Genomic DNA, 12,558 nt, shown 5'->3' on the forward strand with positions numbered 1-12,558 from the left:
AGCTTGAGGATCGTGTGGAGGCCTGCAGAGGACGCTCAAGCATGCCGCAAGAGCAGGGCCGGATTGTGTCGCGGTTCGTGTTCGGGATTCTGGCAAAGGGTGCAGCGACCATTGCTTTGCTCCAGCCAACGTGAAGCAACCCGCAAGCAGCTGCCGCGGTCTGGATGTGGATTGCAACAAGGTCTACGGTATTGGAGCTGATGCAAGACCAGGTACCTTGGATGGTACCTTACCCCGTGCTTCAGCCCACTCTACTACTATGCCACGCTCTCATCCAGCACCAGCCACATCTCGGGGCAACCCTCCATCCCTCAAAGCCACAGCTCCTTACTAAGTAGTCATGCTGCACTTAGTGCCGGTCCCAGTTTAAAAATCACGGAGCACGCCGAGGTTACAAGTGCCAGACGAAGGGGGAGAGAAAAAAAAAAAAAAAAAAAAGAGCTGGCAGCATCGACGTAATTAACGGCCCCGCCTCATTGGGCGTAGCTCGGGGCGTCCAAGCCGCAAACCGAACGGCATCCGAGGCCCCAACCCGACGCGGCAGAGCGGAAGAGAGGAAAAAAAGCTCGAATGAGGGAAATTCCACGCGCGAGCCACAGCGCATGTGGCTGGTTTCTACCCACTCAGCTTGCGTTTGAGCCACTCGCAGCGCAGCAACCAAGGCTGAGGCGTGCATATCGCCGGCTCTCAGGTTTCGGCCAAAAAACTTTCCAGATGGAGTTTGTTTATTAGCGACTCTCCCTTTTACTTCTCTCTTCCTTTCTCTTATTCCACGCAGATATTCGCCAGCCTCCCTCTCCTCTCCTCTCCTTGACGTCTCATCTTTTATATACTTGTTTCACTCTTCACCATGCTGGCCATCCGCTCTCTCTCCAGCCCTGCCAGGCACTGCGTGCGAGCAGCTCCCCGCGCTGCCGCCACCTGGTCGATTTCGGTATGAAACACCAAACTGCGGCTTAGCTGGAGAACAAGGAAAATGATGATTGTCTAACATGCACGGCTTAGAACCAACGATTCTACTCCCAGGAGCGTGTTGCCAAGTACGACGGAACCAAGGACTCCAATGTACGTTGCCGACACCTAATTTGCGCAAGCCCCGGGCCATCTGCGACTTGCTTTGTCTCTATGTCACCGGATCCGAGGAGGCAAAAAAATTCACTCACGTCGCAGAGCTTGGCGCTTGCGCAACTTTAGACAAAATACTTACAATATGAACAGGGCAACTTCCTCGTCAGCTTGATCGAGGGTGACGGTATCGGCCCCGAGATTGCTCAGTCCGTCAAGGACATCTTTGCCGCCGCCAAGGTACGACTTATATCTTATCTCTCGAAGCAAGAAGGAAAAGAAGAAGAAGAAGAAGAAACCAAAATGGCTAACAATGGAAGTAGACCCCAATTGCTTGGGAGCCCATCGACGTCAACCCCATCATCAAGGACGGCAGGACCGCCATTCCCGACGCTGCGATTGAGAACATCAACAAGAACAAGATTGCCCTCAAGGGTCCTCTGGCTGTGCGTAAAATAAGAGCTCGTGTCCAGATCATTCACAGCTGGACCGGATGGCATGACAAGAATCGATTGTGCTGATGCGTTTGCTTTACAGACCCCCGTTGGCAAGGGCCACGTCTCCCTCAACCTGACCCTGCGACGAACCTTCAACCTGTTCGCCAACCTGCGACCTTGCCGATCCGTCGCCGGCTTCAAGACCCCCTACGACGGCGTTGACACCGTCCTGATCCGAGAGAACACCGAGGGCGAGTACTCCGGCATCGAGCACGTCGTCGTCGACGGAGTTGTCCAGAGCATCAAGCTCATCACCAAGGAGGCCAGCGAGCGTGTCCTGCGATTCGCCTTCCAGCACGCCGAGTCCATTGGCCGCAAGAAGGTCCGCGTCGTCCACAAGGCCACCATCATGAAGATGTCCGACGGTCTCTTCCTCAAGACCGCCGAGCAGGTTGCCAAGGACTTCCCCAACATCGAGTTCGACGCCGAGCTGCTCGACAACACCTGCCTGAAGATGGTCACCGACCCCAACCCCTACAACGACAAGGTCCTCGTCATGCCCAACCTGTACGGTGACATTCTGTCCGACATGTGCGCCGGTCTCATCGGCGGTCTCGGCCTGACCCCCTCCGGCAACATCGGTGACGAGTGCTCCATCTTCGAGGCCGTCCACGGTTCCGCCCCCGACATTGCCGGCAAGGGCCTCGCCAACCCCACCGCCCTGCTGCTCAGCTCCATCATGATGCTGCGCCACATGCGCCTCAACGACCACGCCAACAAGATCGAAAAGGCCATCTTTGACACTCTGGCCGAGGGCAAGTCCCTGACCGGTGATCTCGGCGGCAAGGCCAAGACCCACGAGTATGCTGGTGCCATCATTGAGAAGCTGTAAATTTGATGAAAAGTAGTCTTTCTGTTTCTTTTCATCAAGTTCGATTCGATACCTCAGCATCTCTCTTCCGCGGCTCTTATACCATCCATCAAAGAAAGCATCATCATACCAACCACATACGCCCCGTCATCGCCGCAAAGTCATACCATCAATGTAACTCGAGCTACTTATGCCTATTTCTTCAGTGGGCACCCTTCAAGTTGCTCCCGCCATACATAACCTTTTTATTTCTTTCATACTTGTACAAAAAAAAATCCACCAGAAGAGGCAATTTCATTATTTTTCATTGCGGTTATTCCAAAAAGTGTATTGACACAATTAGTAGCAAGCATCAGTACATTTACAGATTTTCCACAAAAAAAAAAAAAGATGAGAGGGAGGGAGGAGGGAAGGCAAGGCAAAGGAAAGGGGGGGGCAAAAAATGGGACGAGCGGTTTAGAACATGTATGCATGGACAAAATACTAGACGGTGTGTCAGTGCAGTCGTCCATTTGGACTTCGGCCACGGCGCAGCAAAATAATCCAAAAACAAGTTCAAAAATCATCAATATCGTATTAAACAGTGGCTCTTCTCTGCTGTGTCCTGTTTCTTAACTTGATGTAGTATGAAACAGTACTACTACATACTGCATACTAAGCATGCCCGTATAAGCACCGCAGAATCTTCATGCAACAGCAAAAGAGAATCTTCCGTCGGCACGGCTTCCGTGACACGAGGAAGAGACTCGGCCATACGGAGCACGATTCGGTATTCCGTATGTTTGTGCCACGCTATAGTGCAAGCATAAGGGGGGAACAAACTCAACCGTACAAAATCCCATGATTCAGCTACCTGGCTTTCATGTCGTTACGCGTATCCGTACATCGGAAAATGACGTGGTTTTCGGGTTGCTCAGCAGTATTTATTTGCTACCTATTCATGCACACCATGCATGCATGAGCACACCAGGGTAGTAGCACCAAAATATTTGAAATTGCTAGTTTGAATTTGAAAATCTTCATTTCGTTGAAAAGAGGTTTGATTTTTATTGCAATTGATGAAAACAAACAGAAATATCGCTAGCTGTTCAATGCCAAATTCCACGGAAAGGGGGATGGCAGGTTGTTCATACAAATGGTAGTACATGAGAAAGTAGATGGCCCAATCCGGCAACCAAAACAACAACGCCAGTACCCAGCCTTGCAAAAAGAAACCATAAATGAATACACAAATAGCAGTGATGATGAAATGCACCCCTAACGCAACGCAGATACGTAGTAATAACAAGGTCGTAAATCATGCCAGTTCAACTTCCAAATCCCGAATACAAGACGCCCAATTCCATAACATACTAGCGAGTAAAAGGATCGATAACGCGCCAAGGCCGTAGAAGAGTGGAATAAGTAGGCGAAAGTAATCCCATGTCCGGATGAGGATGTCAATTTTTGGCCGGAAAAGGATAGACTTCATATCGCTCCGTACGAAAGATGCTACCCGAGAATCCGACGCCACTCCCACACTGAAGCACCGAGATAAGAAAGAGAAGAAAAGGTAAGTGGAAAATCTATTGTCGGCATTTGTAGTCGTAGGATTGCGTGTGTCGTGGTCGCATGATTTGAAGTTTGTACATGAATGTGCTCGCTGAGCCCCAGAGCTGCGGTAACACCGAGTGTCTTTTGTGTAATCGTTGCATCCGCACGTGTTTCATGCCTGGCAACGTGCGCAGCATTCCGACAAAGCGAAACCAGCCAAGGTTACTTCTTTGTCGTACACGGCCGCCTAGCTGAAGAAAGATAGGCCAAACAAGCCCCTATTGGACTCTGGTCCGTCCAGCACCGCACAGGCCTCCATCTCGTCGTCGGTCCATCGCTTCTGGACCATGCCAGGACTGTAAGTCGACCCGCGACGATTAGGTCGATTCGGGAAGAAGAGATGCGGTCGGCGAGCTTCAGTGAATCGTGCCCATTTCCAGTCTTCAGGAGAACGGCAATCGCCGAGCTGGTGGGTGGCTCTGATGACAATTTTCCACGACTTGATGCTGCTATCCGCAAATATGCAAGGCTCGATTGTGATGTCATAGTCCATCAGGCACAAGCCACAGGATCCCGGAGCCTCGCGGCAGGGCACCAGGTTGTAGCCGCCAGTAAGTGGCCTCCTCTGCAGCTCTGGAATGTACTGTTGAAAGGCCGAAGAGCCGGAAAAGAACGAAGTGTGCTCGCACAGCTTGAAGTCGCGCGCGCCAGTACCCTTGCGGAAAGCGGCCACATCAGTCTCAGCCACAGCGAAGACGTAAGTGCGCCGCAAGAACAGCTCTCCATCCATCATTTTGGCCGAGGTTGAGCATTTGATGGTGGTCTTGTCTCGCTGTTCGCTGTGCTCGATACACAAATTGGCCAGCGGGATGCCGTGTTCGGCGCCGTACAAGTGACGATTCACAGCCAGCCTAGCATGAGCGTAACTGAGGCCAAAGGGATTGTTGAGGGGAGAGAATCGATCTCGACGGGAACATTTGCCGTGCTTGGGTCTCTCTCCAGTGTCTGCTAATGTTGCCTGAGGTCCAGTAGTTGGCTGAAAAGCGTGTAATTTATTGCAGTGGGCACAGTAAAAGGTCCCTCTGCCCAGATGATCCTTTTCGATGAGGGGGAGGACTGCTTTCTTTTGGCCAGGGAGCATTGTCTTGAGAGTTTGCGGGAACAGCGCATAAGTGCTTCGACAAGCAAGCTTTAGACAGAGGATATCCGAAGCATCCAAGTAGTCTCCGATTAGGAGCAGGACATCTGATGAGATGTTGAGGATGGGAGTTCCTTTGGGCGGCTCATTTTGGACAGAGGCGATACTACTAGTATCGTTGACGGCAGAGGAAGGTGGTGTAAAGGCGCGAAACCAACCGCCTCTTGTCCAGAGACTGGTGAGAAGCTGATCCATATTGACGGTTGAGTGAGAATAATGACGTCGAATTGGGAGAAGGCCGCTGTGGGGCTCGTTGTAACGCTTCAAGTGTGAATGCGTCTGGATGTGTAGCAGAAGACAAGAGCAGTGGTTGAGGTTCAAAGTCAAGCGACACTAAAAGACAGAGTCCAGGGATGAAGATGGCTGCTAGGAGAAAAGAATGAGAGAGGGACGAAGAGAGATAAAGCGAAGAGCCAAAACGCAATCTAATGAACAAAGCGGGCATCCGCGTAGCCTAAAAAAAGAAATATAGGTGAACGGCAAGGACCTTGGAAGGCTCCTTCTCAACGGACAGACAGCACAAGGTTAGAGCGAAGCCCTGAGCGTTGGGTATTGCCTTATTGGGAGGGGGTGCAAAATGCTGCCGAAGCCCCTGTACAAAGTAGGTACATACTCAACCCTGTTGAAATGACAGCAATGGCGGCGCGTTTGGCGCATTTGGCTGTGGCTCACGTGTGGCATCTTCGTATACAATTACATTCAGTGCTGTAGATTTCCAGAAGCGGCCCGTCCATTGCTTGCGCGGGAACCGTGGCGGCGGTATCTGTGCCACCGGGCATGGAGCAGTCTGGCGCGGTGCCATTGATGGCGTTGCGGGTGCATTTCTGGTCACATGGAAGCCTCCATGGGGAGTGTATATGCGATGATAGAGACCTACTAGCAGTTACAGATTGATATGGCGTACATAGATGCATACGACTGGAGTGCATGCAGTGATGCCATCCCAACCAACATACAGCAGCATATATCGAGTGACAAATCCTGTCCACACAGACAGAGTGTGCGCAGCATCAGGTCATGGATGTATGACCTCAATGCACATAAGGGTCTTCCACTAGGCTTCAAGAGAGTCATGGCCACGCGAGACACGCGGCAGTCCGTGTTGTCTCGGCATTACCAGATATACAAACCAGTCCACTAGTATCTACCAAACACCGGGTCCTACGCTTCCCATTGTCGCCGTGAGTATCTAGCAGTTTGAAGAGAATAAAGTGGAATGGAATGCAGTGCCATGCTGAGCTCAAAAATAGAAACCCATCGCCAAGCTGGCCCGTGTCACCAAAGCTGAGGCCTAATGTACACTCCAAAGGCAGGGCCATGTAAGTGCGGAGTAAACCGAATGTCTAGAATTACAATCAAAGAACCACCATCTGCTGCTGTTTCGTACTACTGCCGGCATCAAGTCATGCGCAGGTTCTAGTCTACTTACTCACCCACGGTACAAGCTTATCAGGGCCAATTACCGCCGCCACCTTCATCCTTATGAGATGGTTGAAACGGATCTCGGCTGGCTGCGCCACCAAATCCTCCTGCCAATACTCTTCCGCATCCAGCGGCAGGGTTACCACGCAGCAAATAAAAAAAAAGAAAAGAAACCATGGCTCCGGTGCAGTGTCTCATCCGTTCTTCTTCTTCGTCTTCTTCCCGAAAGCGGGGCGGCCAATTCTATACGTCACAACCTGCAAGCCAAACCTGATCTGGGCCTTTTTCCTTCTTCGAACTGTTGGAGTCTCGACTCTCGATATTCGACGCCACAGCAGGCTAGTTCTTTCAGCTTTCCAGGTCTTGGGGTAGATAAGTGCTTCAGCTTCTTTTATTACATGTGAGAGCATGGTAGTAGATCCCTATCTACGCACGCTTATAGAAATGTGGAACTCAAGGGATGAGAATCCGGAACATCAACCAATTCAGCCTCGATTTATAAATAGCTCTACTACTCTTACACGGAACTAATGTATTATCTTCGTTCGGCTTGGGACTATTACCTCATGACACGGCAGAGATCCTTCAACTCAAGGCCTATGCAAGGCATCATCTGATCAGAGAGAAGAAAGCTGACACAATTGCCGCACAGCTCGTCCGTTCTAATGCATGTATAATCATTACTTGGCGATATAAGTGACAAATTCAATAAAATATACATGTTCAATGGATAAGCTACATCATTCTTCTCCTACCTAGCATCTATAGTGCTTATGCCAAGTGATTTAGATGCCATTAACCTACAGATGATAGGCTGGATCTTGAACATAGTATAGCTTTAGATGGCCTTAATTCAACTACCCTACAAATTTATCCAACCGCATAACTTCAGCAGGTTCCAAGTTGACAAAAGAAAATATTGGTCTATTGCTAGCTAACTCTCATATGCGTATTATCCATGCTGAAAAAAAAGGAAAATAGATCAGAATCAAAAAGAAAACAAGATAGCCAGATGAAAAAGCGATGAGCGGTCCACGACGACATTGTTAATATCTCTCGTCCTCAGAAGCCTCCCCCTCCATCTTCTTGCGCTGCTCCTCCATACGCTCATAAAGCTCATCCTGTCGATTTTTAACCTCCTCTACTTCAGCCATAAACTTGTGCTGTCTGATTTCCTGATCCAGCATATCAGCCGCCAATCGCTCACGCAGCTTGTTTGCTCGATCCTCCTGCTGTGTAGATCCATCCTTCTGCTGCACTTTCTTCTGCTCTTCTGGCTCAGGCGTGCTCGGAGGAGAAGGAGGAGCCTTTGATGCCGTGGCCTTTCGCTCCGTCTTGCGCTCTCCGCCGAGAAACTGCTCTTCCCATGACTTTCGCTCGGCAAGTTCTCTATTGAACTGATCGCGGAATTCTTTGCGCTCAATGTCCCGGTCTTCAATGTGAGGGCACAAGCGCTGGCGGGTGCTCTTGGCTTCCATTTTGTGGTGTGTGATGTAATCTCTGAGCTTGTAAATAGATAGGAGGTTTGACACAATCGGATTGTTCTCAGAATCTGATGTTCTATCTGAAAGGCAAAAACTGTTGTCGTTATTCAAGCACCAGGACGATATCTGGCTGATCTTGTGGCAGCTTATATACCCAAAAAGATGGCCTAGTCTAATAGATGTTCGCGTTATCTCGTGACGCTGCATCTTCTAGCAAAGAAAGTATTCTTTCTTCCAATTCTGTTTGTTGGCGACAAAGATGATGTCAAGACACTAAATCAAGTAACAGTCTTAATCAAGGCCATGGTTCTCGTTCAGCTGTTGGTGAGAAAAGTATTCCTTGATCCAACTTTGTTTGTTAGCGACAAAGGATGATGAATAGACACTGCCACATGCCTCGCATCATAGACTATTATACAAAGGTGTGAAAGGTCTTTGACGACGCTAGTATTTGAATTGCTACCACTGGTTACTATTAATATAACAAAAGAAAGCAATTCAAAACCCATTATAATCTCCCGCTTTGTATCTCCTTTTCAAAAATCTTTATTCCCCAGACGTCGTAATATCGCAAAGGTCCAATTGTCTTGAACCGCAGATGGGTTCCCACGTTGATATCTGCATCTTCGCTATCACTTTCTGAGGACAGGTCGATGGGGAAAGGATTGTGCAGATCAGAACCGGAACCAGAACCTAAACCATTCATCGGAGCCGTTCCTTTGCCCTTCGCTCGCTTGCTGTTGCTTTGTTCATTCGGGGCGTCATCAGCTTCTTGATTTGGCCTGACCACTCGGTACACGCGATCACCTTCCATTGCGATCCATTCCAGCTTGAGCCCGGGGTGGTGTGATAGGTTATCTACAGTGAACCTTAGGATTTCTCGCATAACCGACATGCAAGCATCGTGGCTGCGAAAGTGTATGATATTAATGGCCAGCAGATTGACAAGTCCGGAGACGTATTGCATGAAAACATGCTGTAAAAGTTAGCTTTCGTTTTTTTGTGTCCTTTTTCTTCTTCCTATCTGTACTTACCAGAGCGTGGATGTTCATACTCAGCGCCAACTCCTTGAGATTCCGCCCTTGAGTGCAAATAAGGACCATAGTCTTCTCATTACAGTCCCAATTGGGTCCAGTAGATTCATCCCTGATCATCAGTCGCCTAAGTTTGCGAATGTGCTTCTTGAGGACAAGCCGGCGGATCTGATCCATAATCGTTGACCCTCGCGGTGCAAAACTTTCAGGTTTACTCTTGACGTCGCGTTCCAGTAGAAAGAGCTCGTGTATCTCTTCGAGCTGAGACGCAAATGTGAGAAACGCCTCGCTTACATGATCAGTGAAGATGCTTCTCAACCCAAGAGGCCGCTGTCTGTTCTCTTTGGCGAGAAGACCCCAGATAGGCACTTGGTTGCCAACGTTGAGAAGCGTTAGCTGCTTGAGACAGGACAAATTAAGTGACCGTGATAGAACTGATGCCTTGACGGGCACGAGATAGATGCTTAGAGAGGAAAGCGTCAATCCTCTTGTTCTGCGGATATAATCTCTCGCGCTCGTACGGTTGATAGCCGTTACTTGGGCCTCCACCTTGTCTAGCTCCTCCTCGACTATCCGGAACTCATTGTTAATGTCGGTAACCATGGCACTAAAGCTTGTAGACTGTTCGTCGACGTCTTTGATCAGCACCTGGTCCATCACTGAACCCTGGGCGCGCATATCATCGATTCGTTTTCCTATGGCTTTTGATCGGTCTCGAAATGAGCCGAGTTTGTCCATTAGACTCTCGAGATTGACCTTTGCCGTCGTCGCAGAAGCAAGCTTTTTGACCTTTTCAGTTGTCTTAGGGTGAGTTTCAGCCTGTGATTCAATTGCCTTGCTTGATGTTGCAGCAGCATCGATTCCGACAGCGTCAATTGCGACAGCGTCAATTGCAACAGCGTCAACTGCGGGCATAGGAACCGCCGAACCAATGGAAGAATTGCGTTGCTGAGGTTCTTTTCCGGATGTAGATTCGTCCGCGGGGCTGTCCTCCACCGCAGTTGAAGGGTTTGAGTCTTCTGCCTCTTCAAACGCATCGCCAATGTCATCTACATACGCAATATCAATATCTTCCGGGGAAAAGTCGCCGCTTCGCTTTTTGGCCATTTTCGAGGACGAAGTTTGTTCGGATTTTACCACGTCATCTGCCGTGGTAGCGAGAACTTGCCCAGCTTCCTCAGCAGAAGGAGCCTCAACAGGGGCCTCAACGGGTGTTTTCGCGCCTGAGCCCGAGCCTGAGCCCGAGCCTGAGCCCGAGCCTGAGCCCGAGCCTGAGCCTGAGCCTGAAGATTCGCCTTTGTATACACCCCCCCCTGTGATGGCTGGCGCATCTCCGTTAGAGACATTTAGCGCTTCTATAATCTGCCCGGACGGGTCAATGTTATCTACATAATCCCTCGCAGCTTCTGCCATAGTGTCAAGGATCTCTTGCCGATCTGAGAATCGAGATGGCCCACCAATATATCGGGATTCAAGGTTCTTTATGGCTTCGATGAGGGCCTCTCTAGCAGCCTCTTTAGCGGTCAATGGTGGTTTTTGTGCGTCTTTTTTAACGGCTTTTTGACTGGCTTGATCATTCTCTGCTTTGGGCCGTGCGTTAGGTGGTTGGGGGTACAGCTCGAGTATTCTACCAAGCATAGACTCCTGAAGCTTTCGCTCCTCTTGGGCTCGAAATGCTCTGACAGGGCCGATAGTGTCATAGTCAATGTCGTTCATACTGCTGTTCTGGATTGTGGGATCAATTTGAAATTCACCCTCAACGTCTGAATCGTCTGCGTCGGAACCGGGTGAAGGCTTACGCGCCTGGTTAGCCAAAGTATCGGATAATGATAGTTGAAGCTCAGTGAGCGTCCAGCTTGAGTTCTTGATACAGGTACTGAGCTCGCTCACGATATCGAGGTTGTCGATATCCAAGACGCTTAGACTTTTAAGATTTTTGAAGCCTGAAAAAGTGGAGGGCTCTTTCGCACCGTCTGTGAACTTTCCGACGTTGTTCTTAAGCGTTGATTTGTATGACGGTGGCATCAGAGCAGGCGGGGGTCCGCCCAGCACAGGCATGGTATGTCCCGGATGCGGCGGCGGCGGAGGCAGCAGAGAAAGGGGAGCAAGCGGCGGGATGCTTCCCCAAGGATTTGTCGCACTTGGCTGAGGGTGGATGTCGGAAGAGACTGGCAGTGGTGGTGGTTGCATGTAGTAAGATTCTCCTGCCTGCATTCGAATGTGTAGCTTCTTGAGCGAAGCTATTCGATGAAGCTCGCGGTAGACGGGCCGGCTCAATTCCACGCGAATGTTCCATCTGCAAAAAGGGAAACCCATAAAGATTAGTATGTCTCACTCTCACGCCTTGCTCAGACAAACATCCTGGGATACTCGAATGTAGGGCGGAGATGCGCAAACTCACCGAAAAACTTCCAGAGATCTGGCTCGTCTGAGAGTAAGATGTAAAAGCGTGTTTAGAAATTTTCCACAACTAGCGGAATACAAATACGACTGATAAGAGGCTTCTCCCTTAAGGCCAGCACTAAGAGTGTCCATGGACAAGTCTCTTAGGTGTTTCGCATAGTCATAATTGCTCGTGGTGAACGTATTAAGACCGCTGGCGAGACCGTCGATAGAAGAATCAAAGCTGAGGTCGTCATCGTCGGGAAAGATGATGTGGAAGTTTTTGTAGAGCTGGGCCGAGGCGAGTTCATGAAAGTGTCGAGAGACGAGCGCGAGGCATATCAGATCGCTTTGTGAGCACTAGATGGGAGGACGAATAAGTAAGTATGGGGTGCACGGATGGCTTTAGCTTCGTCACAGGGCAACAAGGGAACCATACATGTGAGATGATCTCTCGCTGAGCTTCCGGCGGCAAATCGACGAACAGGAGCCGCTGCTTCTTGGGCGCGGCTGCCACCATCTCGTCGCCGGCAGTGCTCGAGGCCATGATGGATCGCTGGTCGAGCAGCAGCAGGCGGGCGAGAAGGTGACGAAGACGAGACGGAGAGAAGCGCACTCGTCAGCGCCGCAGACGACGATGGGGAAGAGGGATAGTCACGGAAGCCGTTTGTAGATGGTTGATGGGATCTGTCAGCGAAGAGCACGCAAAGTCCGTTTGCTCAGCTGCTGACTGGGCCGTAAAGCGACTCGGGCTAAGAGGGATTCGTGCCGCGGAGGACGCTGGTGACGATATTGATAGTACCTAACACTGGCTGATAACCCGATGTTTTTCGATATGATGTGATGTAGAGGTTGCGACAGGAGGTAAAGTCAAACTTCAGCCAGACCGAGGCCAGCGCCACGTTGCGAGCACGACGAGCACGACGAGCGAGGCGGCCTGAGCGGATTTCGGCCTTGCGCTCAGGGTTTATTGCCTTTCCTTTTCCCGTCTGGCACCAGCGCCGAAGCTTCTGGGGCTGGGGCTGGTTGGCTGGATTGGATTGACGGATTGATTGATTGATTGATTGACTGACTTGAGTCGGGAGCGGCAGGTGGACGGAAGCAAAGTGGGGAGAGGATGAAGAAACACGCC

At 50.2% G+C, this 12,558-nt stretch overlaps 4 protein-coding genes across 4 annotated transcripts; 1 reads left to right on the forward strand and 3 right to left on the reverse strand.

Moving 5' to 3' along the window:
- Nucleotides 1-850: 850 nt before the first annotated feature.
- Nucleotides 851-2,394, forward strand: TGAM01_v207487 (isocitrate dehydrogenase subunit 2; the record flags this gene model as incomplete). Its single annotated transcript, XM_018805521.2, has 5 exons — nucleotides 851-934; nucleotides 1,006-1,065; nucleotides 1,219-1,305; nucleotides 1,389-1,511; nucleotides 1,603-2,394. The coding sequence occupies 5 exons, from the start codon at nucleotides 851-853 to the stop codon at nucleotides 2,392-2,394; spliced, it is 1,146 nt and encodes a 381-aa protein (XP_018661181.2).
- A 1,759-nt stretch (nucleotides 2,395-4,153) lies between these two features.
- TGAM01_v207488 (hypothetical protein) lies at nucleotides 4,154-5,299 on the reverse strand (the record flags this gene model as incomplete). Its single annotated transcript, XM_018805522.1, has 1 exon — nucleotides 4,154-5,299. One exon carries the CDS (start codon nucleotides 5,297-5,299, stop codon nucleotides 4,154-4,156), a length of 1,146 nt encoding a protein of 381 aa, XP_018661182.1.
- A 2,273-nt stretch (nucleotides 5,300-7,572) lies between these two features.
- TGAM01_v207489 (hypothetical protein) lies at nucleotides 7,573-8,004 on the reverse strand (the record flags this gene model as incomplete). The annotated part of the gene is made up of 1 exon (XM_018805523.1): nucleotides 7,573-8,004. One exon carries the CDS (start codon nucleotides 8,002-8,004, stop codon nucleotides 7,573-7,575), a length of 432 nt encoding a protein of 143 aa, XP_018661183.1.
- A 514-nt stretch (nucleotides 8,005-8,518) lies between these two features.
- TGAM01_v207490 (hypothetical protein) lies at nucleotides 8,519-11,973 on the reverse strand (the record flags this gene model as incomplete). The annotated part of the gene is made up of 4 exons (XM_024550111.1): nucleotides 8,519-8,986; nucleotides 9,045-11,340; nucleotides 11,446-11,786; nucleotides 11,866-11,973. 4 exons carry the CDS (start codon nucleotides 11,971-11,973, stop codon nucleotides 8,519-8,521), a joined length of 3,213 nt encoding a protein of 1,070 aa, XP_024405131.1.
- Between the last annotated feature and the right edge of the window lie 585 nt (nucleotides 11,974-12,558).

The sequence above is a fragment of the Trichoderma gamsii genome (assembly GCF_001481775.2).
Source record: "Trichoderma gamsii strain T6085 chromosome Unknown Scaffold_28.2, whole genome shotgun sequence".
Lineage (NCBI taxonomy): Eukaryota > Fungi > Ascomycota > Sordariomycetes > Hypocreales > Hypocreaceae > Trichoderma > Trichoderma gamsii.